Here is a 17,834-nt window from a genome sequence, read left to right on the forward strand (position 1 = left end):
GCTGCCTGCAACTCCTAGTGTGGGGCGTCGGATAAAGATCCCTCACCCCATTCCTCGGGCAGGGTGAAGATTCGGTCCTGAATGGCTCCGGCGATGCCAAGAGGGACTTTGTCAAGAGCCAAGATTTAGGCTCCGGCGATGCCAAGAGCGGGATTTAGGCTTGGGGAGGGTGAAGGGCTGAATGCTCCCTCCCAGCCATGAGCGGGATTTAGGCTTGGGGAGGGTGAAGGACTGAATGTTCCCTCCCCGGGTCCCTGCTTTGGGCTGGGGGCCAGCCGTTGTTTCCCGGTGCAGCCGGGGAGGATGAGGAGGATTTCCCCTCTCTCCCGTTGTTTCCCGGTGCAGCCGGTGGCGCAGCCGGTGCTGCCGGTGCGGCCGTTGCCTGGGAACGGCGGTCGCAGAGGCAGAGAGACGCGGGGATCGCTGTGTCGGTGAGCGGGGGGGTCCTCGGGAGGGTCTCCGGGGGGTCCCTCGGGACAGCAGGAGGCAGCGAAGCCCGGAGGGGTCTTGGGAACGGTTCGGTGCGAGCGCGGTGAGAGCCGGCGATCGCGGCCGCTCCCGTCCCGCCTGCCGAGGCCCGGGAGGGTTTTTCCCAGGGCCTCTTTGCCCTCCCGTGAAAGTTTTCTGTGCACAAGGTTTCGGTGTTGGCTCAAATCCAGACCCGTGAAGCCGGAGATGAAGCAGCTGCCGCCCAGGAGCAGCTCAGTGCTCACAGGGACTGTGACAAAATCCCATCCGAAAGGGAAATTTCCGCGCCCGGCGCGGTGCGCGGGCAGCCAAGGGAGGGAGCCTGCGCTCAGCCGCAGTAACCGCTGTACTGAGCGCGTTTGTGCTCAGTGTGGGAGCTCACAAGGGGCTCTGGGACCCATTTCCCAGCTTCACAGGTGCCCTTTTCTCCTGCTGTGCCCAATTCCAGGTTGTTGTGCAGGCAAATCGGGAAGAGTGTGTGTTGGGAAGTATTTCAGAGCATCTCCACACCCCAGCTCCCTGGGAGGAGGGTGAAGGTGTGGATGCATGGTCCATGTGAAGTTACGCTGGAGTAACCCACTGAAGGAGGAGCAGCACTAAGCAGTGAGCCCAGGGAGATGTCCCAGGACAGACAGACAGCTCAGGAGATGGATGTGCAGCCTGATGAGGTGAGGGCAGCACTATGGGAAGTCCTGTTTGAGACAGGGTCTGGGGCAGATCGCAGTGGAAACAGAACCCATGGGATGTGAGACATGCTGGGGTTCATTCCCAGTAGCCACAGGGCAGTCCCCATCCAGACCAGCCCAGGAGCCAGCACTCACCAAAACCTCTCTCCCTTTTCAAGGATCCCCTTGCTGCTGCCAGGGAGAACGGGGCACCAGAGGATAACAAAGAGTCACCGTCATGTCCCCGGTCATCTCCTTTAGGTATGGGGATCTCAGACACCCTGCCCAGCACCTGGGCTGGGACCCTGGGGAAGGCACTGCTGGGGCATCATGCCTGGAGGGTGCTGGACCCCCTGAGCCACCCCCAGCACTGTGTGAGTCCAAGGGAGCTATCTCCAGCTCTCTGTCAGGCTACAGGGAGAAGCACACACGGCACAAAGGCTCTGCCAGCATGGTGTGGGCAGCCATGCCAGGGATGCTGTTCCGGAAAAGCAGGGACAGCAGCTTCCACCCCCTTGTGAGTACCAACGGGCACAGTGCCACCAGGGTGCTCCACATGGCACCCAGCACTCCTGCCCCGCTCTCTTCCATCACCCCACAGACCTTGTGTGCCTTTTTTTTGTCCTGGCTGCTGAGGGCCAGGAGCTATCTCTTTCCTGCAGGACCTGTCCTGGGTGTTTGGCTACAACAGCAGCCTGGCTGTGCACAGCCTGATGGACGGGGAGGACCGGGTGCTCCTGTATGTCTCTTCCCACACAGTGGTCATCCACGACATCCTGCAGAACAGGCAGTTCCACCTGCAGGTCTGGCACAGCTAAGCATCTCCCTCCTCCTTCTCCCCTTCTCCTGAACCCCTCCATCTCTCTTTCTGGTGCCCTGTGCTCAGGGGTCACCTATAACCAAACCCAGGAGCAGCCTATACAAAAGGTATGAACAGAACAGCCCCAGGTTTGCGGCCTCCAAGGCACTTTGCTGCTTCCCTCCCCCAGGGCCACACAAATGTCATCTCCTGCCTGTGTGTGAGTGAAGACAAACGCTGGGTTGCTACTGCTGACCAAGGGCCAGATGCTATGATCATCGTGTGGGACTCCTACTCTGGGTAAGCTCCCAGGAACCTCCTCTTTTGGAAACCCCCTGTGTCCAGTAAATCACTCAGACTCCAGTCTCAGCTGAGAGTAAAATGGGAGAACACAGGGACAGACTAAAAAGCAGCAAAGGAACCAAAACCAAACCAAGTCCTTCATAGTCCTTGTATCACCTACACTCATGGGACACTGAGATGAGGCTGAGCTCCCCCAGACTAAGTACATCTCTATCACATCTCCATGCTGTAGGTGAGTTTTTTCCCAGTGTCATCTACTTGGGAGGAAGGGATGGAGGGGACACTGAGCACCAGCCTGAGGCAGCACCAGTGTTTGCAGCCTCCCTCCCTCCATCCCTTCCACACAGACCAGGATGTGTGGGTTGTGGCACAGGCTACCCCCCGTGCTGCCAGGAGCACCCATGGGATCTGTGCTCCGCAGGGTACCCGTGCGCACCATCTTCGAGAGTCATTCAGAGGACGGGGTCTGTGCCATTGCCATTTCCCAGGATGCCAAGTATTTGGTGACCATTAGTGCTGCTACTGTGCAGGTAAAGAGAGTATCTCCTCTTTCATAGCTTTGCAGGATAGACACTGGGAAGTTTTTTGCAGTGCAGCACAGGGGAGGTGGGAATTCAGATGGAGGGAGGGGGAGCAGGTTTGCAGAGTGATGCTTTGTTTTTGCTGAGCCATTAGAAGACAGACCTTGGATTTCATTACAGTTAATGCTGCAGAGTTGAGAAAATGGATCTTAATTTGGGATAAAAGCTTCTGACTTCATCACTTTCATCTAAGCAATTTCTAGCATTATTTCCTGAAATTAAGCTTTCTGCTGCCAGGCTGTGCTGGGTTTTGGCCTGCTCCAGTCTTTTATGCCACATCATTCCCCCTGCAGTGGGGATTTGGATTCACCTGGCTCCCCAAACCTCCCAGAGAGCCATGGGAGTGTTCCTTGGATTTTTCTCCCCTTCTCTTTCAGAAAGTTTGTGTTTGGAGATGGACTTTGCTCACAGAGAAACCCGTGTGCACCACAGAGCTGAAGCCTGAGTTTGGGTATCAGGTGAGTGACCATGCCAAGGGGGGCAGGATCACACCCCATCCCTGGGGCACCCTGATGCAGCAGAGCATCCCAAGGGCTCATCCCTGTTCCTCTAATGCCTGACAGGCATGGGGTGTCCTCTGATTTCAGTTCAGTGTAGCTGGTGGGATGGTTTTGCAGCTGGTGAGATGGTTTTGGATGGAAGAATAAGCAGAAAGCATAGCTCAGCTTGATGCTAATACAATTCTTTGAATTTCAGGATTATGTCATTTTTAACCCTCAGAATCCCCATGAGTTTCTCAGTAACAGCAAAACCCAGGTGATATTTTACCTGTGGGTAAGTAGGGACATGGGAAGTCATGTTTCTGGTGCTAGAAAGGAGGTGGTGGGGGCTCAGGGGCTGGGTGTCTGTCCCCAGCTGGGGTCACTCTGCAGATCTGTCCCTTCCCTGCTCCCTGCCCTTGTCAGATCCCAAAGTGGTCTGGACAGAGTGTCACACTCCCTCCACTCCCACACTGGTCAGGCCTAGCTGTGGCAGGGATGCTCTTCACCTCTCCCATTCCTGCTTTCCCATGGGCCTTGTGACATTCAGCAGCTTTTGGAAAGAAGCAGGTGGAGGGAGAGGATGTTTTGTGCTCTCTGGAAGACCTTAGAGCCTTTCCTGCTTTGGTCACCACAGTGTGGGGCCAGTGCCCAGTGGTGGGGAGGGCCATGCTGCCCCTGCAGAGCTTGGCTCCAAAATCCCTGTCCTGGATGTTTTCTCTGCTTTCTCCAGGATGATTCTGGTTTGCAGTACGGGACACCATTCCTGAGCAATCAGGTGAGCACAGCAGGGAGGGACCAGAGCATGTCACCCTCTTGGCTTTCCTGCTGGCAGCAGCACTGTCCCTCCACAACCCCTTCAGCAAAAACAGTGGCCCTGGCCTGTCCCCCTCAGACAGGGACAAGGCAGGCTTGTCCAAGCTGAGCTCAAGCAGAGCTCTCTCTCCCCAAAGTGCCTCACTGCGTTTTCTCCTGGGGCTCTTGTCTCTTGTCCTGCCATGGGACAGGAACGGAATGCCATGAATGCCAAGCAGAAACCTCTCTGCTTGAGGAGGGCAGAGCCAGACCTGGCATGAAAACACGGCCTGGCTGCTGTCTCCACAGACCTTCAAGTGCCTGGTGGGACAGTTCAGCCAGTCAGTTTTCCATTTTAACAACACCCAAGCTCTGACGGGCACCTCGGCCGGGAAGCTGGTGGTGTGGGACATGGACGATCCCCGCACTCTCCCCGAGGAACTGCCGGCCAAACCGCACAGAGTGACAGCTGCCAAGGTGGTGGCAATGCAGAAGGAGAGTCTTACCGTGCTCCAGGTGTTGGAGAGGTAACAGGGCAGCCCTTTTCAGTAGCTGTAGGTACAGTCCTCAGGTAGCTCAGCTGTAGGAGTGGCAGAAATGTTGGAGTTTTAAGTCACTTAGCAGCGTGGTCACTCATGCAGGAAAGTGCTGCTGGTTTATGAGTAATTTTCCAGCAATGGATTTGTCTGGGGGTGGAAACGAAGTTAAAAAGTAGTGGTGATGCGATGTCACCTCTCCTGGGATAGCTCAGACAGTGGCTCAGGCTCCTGGCTGCTACCGGCAGAGGGAGCAGACAGCCACTAAACGCCGCGACAGCCTTGGGGACGCGGCAGGGTCACAGCAGAACCTCTGGTTTCTGCACAACCCTGGCTTTCTCCTGCACATCTGTGCAGGGCTCTGCTCGTGTGCTTGTGCAGAGAAAGGGGAAGAGATTTACTTCCACCCAAGGATGCTCTCCAAGAAATATTAGGAGTTGTCAGCCAGTGTGTTGGTTAATAACTTTCCCTTCCCTGCAGCTGTATAGCCACAGGTGATGTGAAAGGGCAGGTTAAATTCTACGATGGGCAGCTGCGGCTCCTCAGCATCTACAGCCACGACAAAGTGGGTCCCATCCAGTCCATCTCCTTCTCCACAATCCTTCGGGATCCTCCCAGTGACCTCCCGGGCAGCAGCCAGCCTTTTCTCACCAGGTGAGTGTCTCTTTACAAACCCAGGTCTTCTCCTGTGTTTACCTTGCAGCTGAAAGCTGGGGAGGTGCTCAGTGAGAGCTGCTCCATGAGCTTCTGCCTGGTCTGGAGCAGGACTCAGCCTTGTGCCCAGGCTCCTGGGCAGGAGAGGGAGGGAGTGTGGGTGGGCTCCAGCACATCCCAGACTCTGAGCTCCAGGTGATGCCTTGGCACAGACACGGCATTAGTGCAGGCACGGTGATGATCAGCTTCTCTGTCAGGTACCCACCACACCAGGCAGTGCTAATGCCGAGCCTCCAGCTCTCACTGGGCCCCTTAAACCCCCCTTAAACCCTTCCCAGGCATGGCTGTATCCAGTTTTTATCGTGGCTTGGCAAGCTAATTGGGGCTGTGGCACTGGCACAGGGTTGTACCACGCTGACTGGTCACCAGCCCCTCTCTGTCCCTCTGTGTGACGTAGGAATTCCAGGAAGTCTGCAGGCCACATGAAGCTGTTGTGTGGCTCCATCCAGCCTGCAAACCACATGTCTGTCACTCCTGTAAAGGCTTTCCTGGCAGTATCTGTCCTTAGACATGCATGTTTTCCAAAGAGCCATGTGGGACAGATTCTTCTCCTGCCTGGAGCGGTGTCCTGGGGGACAGTTTGGCTTCCCAAAGGGAAAGGGAAGGCCTGAGCTCATCCCAGAGGCTGGTGGGATTAGGAATGGTTGGAGAGCCCAGCTAAGGCACGCAAGGGGTGCAGAGTCCCTCAGTGCCTGGGCCAGATGTGCACAAACTGGTGGCTGTCATGGAACAGCTGGCAAAGAGGCTGTGCTTCCCCACTTGTCTGTCTGTGCAGCTCCCACACTCAGCCTGGAGAAGGCTCCAAGGAGACCTTCTAGCACCTTCCAATGCCTCAAGGGCTCCAAAACAGCTGGAGAGAGACTTTGGACAAGAGTATGGAGTGACAGGACAAGGGGAAAATGGCTAAAATTGACAGAGGGCAGGGTTAGATGGGATATAGGAAGAAATCACTCACTGTGAGGGTGGTGATGTCCTGGCACAGGTTGCCCAGAAAAGCAGTGGATGCCCCATGCCTGGAATTGTTAGAGGCCAGGTTGGATGAGGCTTGGAGTAACTTGGTCTAGTGGAAGGTGTCGAAACAAGATGACCTTTAAGGTCTCTTCCTACTCAAACCACTCTGGGATTTCTGTGTGATCCTCTCTTGTCCCTTTTACTGGGTCCAGACTCTCAATCAGGCAGACTGAAACCGTACAAATTTGTGCTGTAATATGAATAATTATCCTGCTGCCTGCTTCACCCATCACCAGTCACACAATGGAACCTCTCTGCTGTGCTGCTCAGCGTGGCCAAGCGAGCAGACAGGGATTGAAACTGCCCTCTGACCTTGGCCATGGCAGCATGGTCAACGTGGAGCCACTGACAGTGGTGGCATGGGGACACGTGAAAAGGCCATTCAGAGTATCTCCAATTGCTCACTTGTCCATCTCACACACCAGTGACTTGCAAGTGGCAGGAGCTCCCCAGATGTCATTAATCTTCTGGCTTGCCCAGCCAAGCAGAAAATGGAACTGGCTCCAGTGTCTTCCCGTGGCCATTTCCCAGGTCATGAATACAAAGTGTCACTTGCCTTCCAGGTCAAGGAGCGTTTGCATACTGTGTATCACAAAATATAAGTGATTGTCCAACTAACTTGCCAAAAAGAGACTGATGTGTAATATAGCTTGCAGGGACGTGAGCCAGTTGGTCTGATTCATCGAATTCTGTTTCTCTCATGCTAAACAGGAACTTTATCCTTTCAACCTCTGATGCAACCATGTTCCATGTTGCAACAGACAGCACAAACTTTGAAAGAATCATGACAGAGGCGAAGAAAGCTGTGAATGCCATTGCCTGCCACCCTCAGGAGCCACTCGTGGCTGTGGGGAGTCACTGTGGGCTGCTGAAGGTGTGGGAATACAAGCAGACCCAGTACCTCGTTAGCAGGATATTCACTGAGGCTGGCATCCAGTGCTTATCCTATGACCCTGAAGGTATCCCAGCCCTGTGACCTGACCATGTGCCAAGCATTGGCTTTCCTGGGAGGAGTGATGGTGTCGTGAGAGGTTTCTGGTCTGCTTTCCAGGTCATTTTCTGGCTGCTGGTTTTACTGATGGAAGCGTTTACATCCTTGATGCAATTTCCCTTCAGTCCATCTGCGAGGAATTCCAGTTCTCGCAATGTCCCGTGACTCACATCGGCTTCTCTCACGATTCCAAGTACCTCGCGACCGCTGTAAGCTTGTTTTTTCCGCTCGGTGATTTACATGCGCTGCTCGCGGGGCAGCTTTGGCAGGGACTGGGAACTGCCGGCCATCCTGCAGGCACAGAGCAGCAGGGCAGAGGGCCGTCCCTCCCCTGGGGCTTGGTGACTGAAATGCAGAGAGGACAGGGCAGAGGGCTGTTCCTCCCCTGGGGCTTCCTGACTCCAGAATGCTTTTCCCGGTTTGAAGAGTCACTCTGTAAAAACGTCACCAGTCACAGCGGCTCCGCAGACCCGCTGCTAGCAGCGCCCAGTCCCTAACTTTAGTGACGGGTCTTAGCTCTGCATCCATCTGAAGAAGGGGCTGGAGCAGGGATTTCCTCCTGGCTGGTGCTCTGGGAGGGGGCTGCTCCCTCAATCCCATGTCTCTGTGTAGAAGTATTGAGGCAGCATTGAAGCAGTTTGGCTCAGATGTTGTAGCAACTGGTGATGATCTGTACAAAGAAAAAGATTTCCCTCGTTGAGCTTTGTGCTGTTGTTGCAGGATGAGAATTATTCAGTGACTGTTTACAAGAGAGTCCTGCAGAATGGGAGCAGATGCTGGGAACACCTGGCAGGGCTGGACTCCCACTACAAACCCATCCGGAGCATCCTCTTTGGGGTCCACTCCGACAGCAACGAGCCCAGGCTCCTGAGCCTCGGGGAGGACCGGCAGCTGGTGGGTCGATGTAAAAGTTTAAAGGACAGGGAAGATTTGTGGTTTAAGGGGTGGGGCTGGACAAGGCCATCAAAGGAGACTCCATGTTTGGTTCCATGGCTCCCAACCTTCTCCCCACCATCTCCACTGGTGTGGGTTGTTTCTCAGCCTGGTATTGCTGCTGAGGTTCTCCTATTGTGGCTTCTCCAGGAGATGCAAATCCACAAGGTCACAGGTGCAGGGCAGACCACAGGGGAGTTGCTGTGTTTCCTTGTCTTCCCTCCAGGTTGAATATGACCTGAACAGCAGCATCAAGGACCACTTGGTGGTCACACACAGGGACAGGCTGGAGCAGGTTGCAGTGCCCCTGTGCTTGACCTGGTACCCACAGCTTGGCACCGAGTCCTTTTTCCTCACTGCCAACAACTGCTACAAAATGAAGCTCTACAACACAAGAACCAAAATGTGCAGGTACCTAGCCTGGGAGCCTCCCCCTGACTCTGTGTTCTCCTTGGTCTAATGACCACCATGCTCCCACCCATAAGCATGTGATTTTCCATCTGTGATGCAGATCTTGGGATGGCTCTAGAGCCCTCAGGTCACTCCATCCCTATGCCTTCTCTGCTGTTCACTGATGTGTCATTTAGCAAGGTTGTGGCTGCGGGTGGATCTTGGTCTTCTCACTACGTTGGACCTGAGATGTAGCAGTTAGACATCAGATAAAGAGGTCAGGGTCCACATGAGCACAATAATCCCTGAGCACTACATTAATTTCTGAGCCCCAGTGTAGTCCCTTCTAGCTGGGGACCCTGTCCTATCCTGTTCTCTCAGCCAGTAGCACAAAGCCTCTGCACACCTCCCATATCTACCCATCCTTCCACACAAAAGCTGTTCAGAGGAGGAAAATGTTTTGGGTGGCCTAGAGTGGATAAATACATTGTTTGCCTTTAGAAAGACCCTTTTGGGACCAACCTACGGCTCCCCCTTGGAGAAGATACAAATCCTCCCTCGGACAAGCTCTGCAGATCCCCAGCAACACTACCTGGTGTACATTACAAAGGACAAGGTACGGAGCCCCACCTGCCCAGCTGGTGGGCCTTGCAGAGCTGGTGGCCCCTTGGGAATTTCCTTGAAGATGAAACCACGTGTAGGCTGGTCCTGCCTGAGAGCTGAGCAAGCTCCTGGGGAAGAGGATGTGGCACTTCCCCCGTGGGACCCCCAGCCCTCCCAGACTCTCTGTTCCCTTACAGGTGGGCTTGCAGATGCTGCCTGTCGATGGCAACCCCCACAAGTCCTCAGCCTTCATTTGCCACCCGGACGGTGCCGCTGACTTTGCCGTCTCCCACGACGGGCGTTACGTCTTTACAGCCGGGGGGAAGGAACGCACTTTTATGAAATGGAAAGTCAACCTACAGTGAGTTATGGCAGGAAAGGGAAAGGAATCTTGTAACTGCTTCCCACCGCTGCTTGGCCAACCCATTGGGCCCCAAGCAGCTACGTGGGGTGGCAGCTGAAACAAGAGGGACGTATTTTTGGGGGGTTTGTTCCCCTCTCTGTGATGTAGGAGGGATTAAGCCAGCAAACCTCACAGGGGTGGCCATGGTGCCTGAACAATACTCCAGTCTGGGAAATGGTCCCCAAATGGTAAGAAGTTGGGCAGAGGATTTTGTGATACTTTGAGGGCCTGACCAGTGTGATGGGAGATTGTCAGGGTTAGGCAGGGACCAGAAGAGCAGCACTGGCTGCAGGAGGAGCACCCAGGGCAGCTGCTGATACAAAAGGTCTGCTCTCCAAATGGAATAGGAATTCTCTGGGAAATCCCCACTGTGTTTGAAGACTGAATTTAGGACAAGCCACCTTAATCCTATAAAGCTTTACTTACGTGAATAAATGGCCTGCAATAAATGGGGTGGTTGAAGAGTGGAGGCTGCTTTAACAAAGAAGGATCTCCAGGCTCTGGCCCAGAGCACCAGTGATGAATCCTGACAGGTTTCTTTCACTGTCCTCTGCAGCCTTCCCTCTGCCAAATCCCTTGGGCAGTTGTGCCAGATGTACTCCCACATGACAGGAGGGTAATACAGCAAAGGCAGGATAGATATTTTGGTTTCTTGGCATGTCAAGGACGAAAGCTGCTCAATGCAATACATGTTTGGGGCACGGGCTCTCCCCTCATGGCTGCAGGTGCCCAATAGATACATTTGTACATAGAAATGGAGCAAGGCAGCTGTGAATGGCTTGAAATGCCAGGTCACCATGGAACCACTTCACACTTCAGGGACTGGCAAGGAAGCTCAGTCCATGGCAGAGTTAGGATAGTGTGGATAGACATGTTAGGATAGACATAGTCTCCCTCAGTCTGTGCTTTTTTTTTTTTTTTTTTTTTTTCAAATCCTGCACAACACCCTCCTAGCACAGAGCACTGTGTCTCCTGGTTTCTGGGAAATAACTCCATGGGAGCTGGCTTTTAGCCCTAGCTCCTATGATTGCCATTAGGTGCGCACCTAATGCTCTTCACCTTCCTAGGACAGAGGCTTTGTGGTTAAGACACATGCTGGTCCTGCAGGGAACATATTTTGCAGGTACCATTTGCTCTGAGGAAAGCCCAAGGAGTGCCAAGCCAGCTCACCTTCATGTGCCAGAACAAAGGAAACTTGGATGGGAAAGCAATGGGTTTATTTATTTTCTTTTCCACTTTGTGTGGCTTAAACAGTCGGGGGTCAGGATAAGCGACATTTTAAGGAAGGCAATAGAATATAAATGATCCTTCTTTATAATGGTTGGCCAGAGTCCAGGCAACATTGAATTTCTATGTAATTTGTTTTTGGAGCGAAGTTTTTGATGAGCTAATTATCATTTTATTGCTGCTTCTGGCATCTTGTGAATCTCCACTGTGTTTAATACCCAAATAACTTAATTATGAAAAAAGCATGAAGCTTGCAAAAAAACCCCAGTGGAAGCAGAGCTACAGAGGTGTGTGTGAAAGCTGCAGCCTGGCTGCCAGGCGTGGGGTATTATGTGGCAGTGCTATGCCATGATTGCACTTCCAGCCTTGGTTTCTTTTTACATCTGCACAAGCCAAAGGGATTCTTTTGGCTCCAACTGCCTATGAAATTGAAACAAAGGGTGGCTACTCAGGAGCTTTCAGTTTAATGCAAACTGCACCTGTGACTCCGTCGCCAGCCACGGCGGAGGAAGTCGGGTAATGGATTGCCCTGAGTTATTGGGGAAAAATGTGTTGGATCAAGGAACAGGGAGTTGTGTGGTTTATTGCAAACACCAAGTCCCAGCCTTCTCTGCATGTTCAAAATGCTGATCTAGCTAATTCATCTCCCTCAATGTCTCTATAAGGAAGCAGAAAAGCCAAATGCCAGACACCAAGTTTAAGCCCATGGAAAAGCTCCTGGCTCCCAGCCCTGCACTCATTCCACTAAACAAGAGGACCATTCAGTAATAATTAATTCCCACACTGTGCTATTGTACGTAAAACCTGGGTATGAAATATGTTGTAGAAGTGCAGCTGATGATGAAACAGCACAAGGTTCAAGGCAGTGCTTTCCTTTCCTGAATTCTGAAGCCCAGGGATTTTATTTATTGAAAGTGTCTGTGAACAACGCCTAGAAAGGGAACCATGAAAGCTCTCCTCACATGAACCCTTCCTGTACCTTCTTTCCTTCACTTCTGCCAGTGCCTTGGATGCTGCTGCTTTCCTGGGTGGGGAGGACTTGATCCCATTCTACAACCTCCTGGATGGCGGCAGAGAAGGCAAATTCTTCAGGGTAATTATGCTCACCATGAACACTGTCTGGCCACATCTGGTTGGACTTTAATTTATACAGGCCTGACATTTCTTTATGTTTTGTTCAGCTAGCCTTTAACAGCAATCTCGTTGATGTGACTGTTAGTAAACCCTTAAAGGAGCCTTATCTTCTGTGCCTGTTGGTAACTGAAATTTGCAGTGTTTGTTTGAATCCCTGGCAGGAACTGGAGGACTATTTTTACTATGTACAGCTGTGCAGCCAAGGTATCAAAACACTGGAGACCAGACAGGTGTCAACACATATTCCCTTGGAGGAAATTCCTTCTGTAATGAGAGCAATAGGATTTTATCCATCAGAGGAAGAGGTGGGTCAGCTGTTTTTATTGTTGTTATTAAAAGAAGAAAGAGCAAGACTGATTGTAATTCCTAAGTGTTCTAAGGGCCAGATTCTGACCCTTGCCATGCTGGATGGCTCTGGGATATATTTATTGACTGTCAATGTATTTTTATCTGGTCTGCATCAATATAGTAGTGCTCAGAATCTGGCAGAAAATTCCTAAAAAAGTTTCCTTACTAGCAAATTGGGCAACTGCAGAAGAAGGCTGAGCAAACCTGGAGCCTGACAGCTCAGAGTTGTTCAACAAGGCAACCTCAGGGTCAAAATTTTACAGCAGGGAGAACTGATTTAATAAGGGTGCTGCTTCTTCCCCTTTGTGTGGCTATTTCTCCAAGGCAGTTTGTACTGTACACAAACCTCATTTGTAATGTGTAACCTGGCATGACTGCATCTGCAGCAAGGAGATTTGAATAACGGCCTCTGAGCATCAGCTCCAACCATCACTGCAGGAGAGGCTCTCCCAGGGGAGGAGGTGCATCACTGAGCTCCCCCAGCCTTTCTGCGGGGGAGATTGTGTTCATCTCTTCCATGGCACAGCAACCCACAGGCTGCTGAGGCACTGCTGTGAGTCTGTGCCACCCCATCTGCCCAGGGATGCTCTGCCAGGAGAGCCACCAGATGGGAGGCAGCACCGTTGCCACAGCCACCACCAAACTGATTCACTTGGGAGCCCCCACAACCAGCAAGTGTTTGTCTGAGCTGGGGCTGCTTTGCCCTGGTGTCAAGTTGAGGTGTTATCTCTTCATACTGTGTTAGATCTTTTCCTTGGGTTATTAAATTTTTGCCTCTTGGGGACAGAAAGAACATATTTCCTTGGGAAATGTCTCTGGAATAATAACTGATAATGCCCCACACTTCCCCAAATTAAAATATAAACAGCATTTCAGGCATGGAAACAGAGGTGCTGAGCTGTTGTGAAACCAGGCAACCTACAATCTGTAATAAATCCGGAGAGGAGGTTTGTCTCTCTCTAGAGTGTTTTAATAAAAGAAAAGCAGGAGGGAGAAAAGGCAGCTTGGGCTGACTAGCAAAGCTTTTGGGAATTGGTGTTTTTCTTTTGTAGTTCAGTGGGGTTGATATAAAACCTAATCCCAGATCAGCCAGAGCAGAGTGAAATGACTGTTCTTGCTTGGTGTGACATTCGCTACAGGAAAAATATAAAGCTGAGATTTCCCTCTTCCCTGGGCTTCATTCAGTGGAAAAACTTGTGACACAAGGACAAAGGCCCAAGGCTGAATGCTAAGTCCTCCCTGGGGAGATCTTGCATCAGCTTCCCTTCCCGGGGAGCAGCAGGCCTGGTACGTGTTGGCACAGGGAATTCTCTCTGCTGCCCGTGTATCTCTGAAGGGGCTGCAAGGACAATGAAGGCATGGAGCAGATGCTGCCTTTTGGACACACATCTGCACAGCTGCCCACTGGGCTGACTCACAGCACCAGACTTCAGGAAAACCACTGGTATCCAGCACAGCCAGTGCTTGCCTGTTTGTCCAAGAGGAGCGTGAGGGATCCAGCAGTGCAGGGTGTCAGCCCCACTGAGCACATTTTGGGTTTGGCTTGTGCAGCGCCTGAGCTGCCCTGGACACGGGGAAGAGCAGGGCAAGATAAGATTTCTTATCCAGTCAGGGTGTGCAGCCTGGTTCTGCTGGGAGCCTCGTGTGTGTTCTTCCAGAGCAAGGATAGAAGATGGTGTGTTTACTGGTTTGTGGTTTGCCTGCCCACTGTCCCAGAGTGGAGACACAGCTGTGCCCAAGGTGCGGGTAACAGCTGCAGGGTCACCGAGTGTCTGTCACAAGAGAGGAAATCCAAAATGACTCTGTGTGTGCAACCCCTATCTTTACTTGTTATTGTCATGTCAGCAGGTGTGTAACTGTTGGCCATTCCCATCCTCAGCTGCTGAGTGCAGCTTCCTCCTGGGATGTGGTCCTGGCACCCGTGGCACCAACACATGCACGGTTTGGGGACATTGACATTCACGGGATCGGAAACTGGCCCAATGCTCTTCAAAATAAAACATGTAACAATCTGCCTTGTCCTGATCTTTAGATTGAAGAAATGATAAATGAAATAAAATTCAGCAAGTATGCAGATACTGGAGAAGAAGTGACAAAAATCAATTTAGAGGATTTTATCAAACTTTATATAAATCATCGACCTGCACTTGGCTTGTCAATGAAAACCATACAAAGAGCATTTCAGGTTCTTGGTTATGATAACAAGAAGGGAGACAAAGTTATTGACAGAGGAGACTTCCTGTCACAGCTTCAGTGCAGAGGTGAGTTATTTTGTTTCTAATATCAGTTTTATATTTGCTAGTTCTGCCTGCAATTTCAGAACTTTTTCCCTGCTGGAAGAAATTATTCTGGAATGAGAACCCTGTAACCAGGGCAGGCGTGAGGAGCCACCTGCCTTAAGATTTTAAATTGAATAATCACATGTCTTGTCCCAGCTGTACTTCTTTTACTGCTCTGGAAATCTCTGCTGGCCTGAGGTATCTCAGCTGTTAAATGATAAGTATGGATCTTGGCAAAATGTATCCTTCTCCCAGTGTGCCCTTATCTGAATTGCTGTTCTCTTTTCCAGTCACACAGGCTCTGGAAAAGTAGTATAAAACTGATAAAAGTGAGACAAGAAAGGAGGGACGAAATTGGTCCTGGGCTGTACCTGTGTGAAAGACTGAAAAGATGGGATGATTTAGCTGAGCTGAATCAGGGAGAACACCATAAATGTGGGTGTTAATATGCTTCTGGCCAGTGCCATAGAGTGCTAATAACAAACTTCTGTTGTCTTACTTCTGGTGTGAAAGTATAGCTGAGCATTAGAACAGGTAAAGAGAAATGCTGGTTTACTCAGTACATCAATTGGCAAGGCTCCTTGCCACAAAGATCCTTGGAAACCACGGATTCAACCAGTGTGAGAAAGGTTAGCTATTTATACAGATGGTGTGAACATCCATAAATAGGTACATCAGATAGAGCAGTTTCATAACAGATCTATAACCTCATGCTCCAGGGCATGAGCCAACCACTAACTGGGAACAAGTGCTATGTCCATGTTATTTCAAGATACTACATCAAGACTTTTCTCCACCTTTCTCTTCCTCTGCATGAAAATTGCTACATGGACTGTGGTCTGTGCCAGGAATTCTCCAGTGGGAATAGAAGCTCAAGCCCCTACTACTGCAATGTTGCTTAAAGAGCTGTCTGCATCAGAATTTCTTCCTTTGATTGACATTTTCCCCCAAAATGCTATAGAGAAGACAATTTTCCTTAGGATCAACATTTGCCTGCGTTGGGATCATGTGTTCCAGTTGGCAGTGTATATGTCCCTATCTCAGAGAAGCCAGATCCTCTTTTGAACTGTCCTGTTTAGTTTGAGTTGCTTTTGAGTTTTAGTGCTCTCAGCCCCATAACCCGTGGGCTGGTGGTGCTCTGTTTTGTACAGGGGAGCAGATGACAGAGGATGAGCTGGCTGCGTGTCTGACCACCCTGCTGGGCAGGAGACCCAGGAAAGAAGGATCTGAACTGGACACCTACGATCCCACAGGTACAGGATTAGCATTCCACACAGCACAGAAGCAGGATTGTTTCAATTCCCAAATGGAATCATTGAAATTTCAAACCCATTTACCCTGTTAGGCCAAGAGCTGTCAAAACTGCTCAGATGGGATTGCAAAAATAGTCACAGAGCTACAGACTGTCCTTCATCCACGAAGCACTTGCATGGGTGTATCTAAAAATAAATGGACAATGAACTATAACTGGAGCCTGACAAGATTACATTGCTGTTTATCTGCTGTCTGGAACTGAAATTAGAAACACACAGGGAAATCCCAGCGCTGGTTTCACCCAGGCCACAGTGCCCATTGTAGCAGAGCTACACATTTGTCTGCAATTTATGTCCCAGTCCACACCAGCCTGGAACAGCAAATTATAGCATTGATTTGAGCCAAGCGGCTGAATTTAATTGCTCATTGTAATTGGAACTGCATTTTGTACAATTCATGTCCCAGTCCCCACCAGTTTGGAACAGAATCTGTTTAGGGTCACTGGCAATGGGCCCCATCCAGCAAAGGGGCTGCTGCCAAAGGGAACTTTGAAATCCCTGGATCCCTCAGGATCCTAAATCACATCAAATCGACCAAGTGTTAAAGTTGTCCCATGACTCCTCTGAGGCAGGGAGCTGCTGCAAGGTGAGACACACAGATTTGACAGGTTTAATCCCCGATATAAACACATAAAGTATTAAGCTATTAAACCATCACTTTGTCATGATCCCTTTGTATATCTTTAAAAACATTTCATTCACTTATTGCTGCTTATAAATTTTACTGGAAAGCAATTTTGACATTGCTTCTGTGTGTCTTGTGTTGTTGTTACTGCTCTCCAGGTGCAGCAGCTTTGACTGAAGAAGAAATTCCAGCAGAAATCACAGCAGAGATATTTGTTGCAGACATTCTTGGCTTACCTATTGCTGAACCAGAAAAAAAAGAACAGAAGGAAACAGAAGAATCTTTGATCTACAAAGGCTCAGAATCATAGCTGCCACTAGATTTTCTGTTTGTTCCTATTTTCCAGGATCCTCTCCTCAAATATCTGCAAAATTTATGGCTTGTGTTTATTGCAAAGTAAAGGTCACATAGTTGCATTTCAGTCAAACTCTAGAATAAGTCCCCAGTTTGGCATATGCCACAAACCTGTAATTTCACACCTATATAGGGAAACACTGAATGGCTGGAAAGAATGAAGCAGGTGGCCACTCCATCCTTGGCTGGAAGCTTCCCAGAAGTCATTTCAGGTGGGTTTATGCCAGATGCAGTCTATTTTCATTACTTTTATACAGTATTCATTTGTGAAACCTGACAGCAAAAGAGCAATGTAAGAGTATTGTATCGATTAAATACATTGATAAACGCTTTGACAGGTTAGAATGGATTTATAATTATAAATCCAATGGACCACGGTAAAGAAATAAATGCTGTGGTATACATTAAAACCACGCTTCTCTTTTGGCCCTTAAACTGACTCTTTCTTTCTGAAAGCAGTAATTCCAATTAGCAGTGTAATACCAATGGGACGGCATCGCCCTGTGTGTGTATAAACAGCATAATGAGACTGATACAAGTTGCTGTAGAAAGATCAGTGAAGTGCTGTTGAACAGCTTCCTTCTTTACATCATCCTCGGCATCAATTTGAATAATAATGTAGCCCCTTAAGAAGCGTTCCTTTCAGAAGCAATGTTTTTTAAACAGAGATCGCTGTTGTGTACTCAGAGCATCTGTGATTGTACAATTAGCACGAACAGCAAGGTGAGCATTAGGGAGAAGTTAATGAAGGAGTCCAGCAATACCACACCAGAGCTCACAGGTCTGTGACAAATTTCCTGCAGAGCATCACCTCCCATGTAACTCATTTAGCCTTTATGCTCATGTACTTCCATGGATCTCTGTCAGAGCTGAGCCTCCACTG

General features: G+C 50.3%; 1 protein-coding gene across 1 annotated transcript; it reads left to right on the forward strand.

Annotated features, from left to right (window-relative positions):
* Positions 1-281: 281 nt before the first annotated feature.
* Positions 282-17,220, forward strand: CFAP251 (cilia and flagella associated protein 251). Its single transcript, XM_041410184.1, has 22 exons — positions 282-1,136; positions 1,313-1,394; positions 1,544-1,650; positions 1,796-1,936; positions 2,123-2,232; positions 2,657-2,765; positions 3,194-3,274; positions 3,513-3,590; positions 4,029-4,073; positions 4,400-4,617; positions 5,107-5,280; positions 7,063-7,310; positions 7,403-7,551; positions 8,063-8,236; positions 8,502-8,686; positions 9,167-9,281; positions 9,466-9,629; positions 11,901-11,991; positions 12,194-12,337; positions 14,413-14,641; positions 15,811-15,912; positions 16,756-17,220. Exons 1-22 carry the CDS (start codon positions 1,086-1,088, stop codon positions 16,905-16,907), a joined length of 2,949 nt encoding a protein of 982 aa, XP_041266118.1. The 5' UTR covers positions 282-1,085; the 3' UTR covers positions 16,908-17,220.
* The last annotated feature ends 614 nt before the right edge of the window (positions 17,221-17,834 follow it).

The sequence above is a fragment of the Onychostruthus taczanowskii genome, unplaced genomic scaffold, assembly GCF_017590055.1.
Source record: "Onychostruthus taczanowskii isolate IOZ18803 unplaced genomic scaffold, ASM1759005v1 scaffold32, whole genome shotgun sequence".
In the NCBI taxonomy this organism is placed as follows: Eukaryota; Metazoa; Chordata; class Aves; order Passeriformes; family Passeridae; genus Onychostruthus; species Onychostruthus taczanowskii.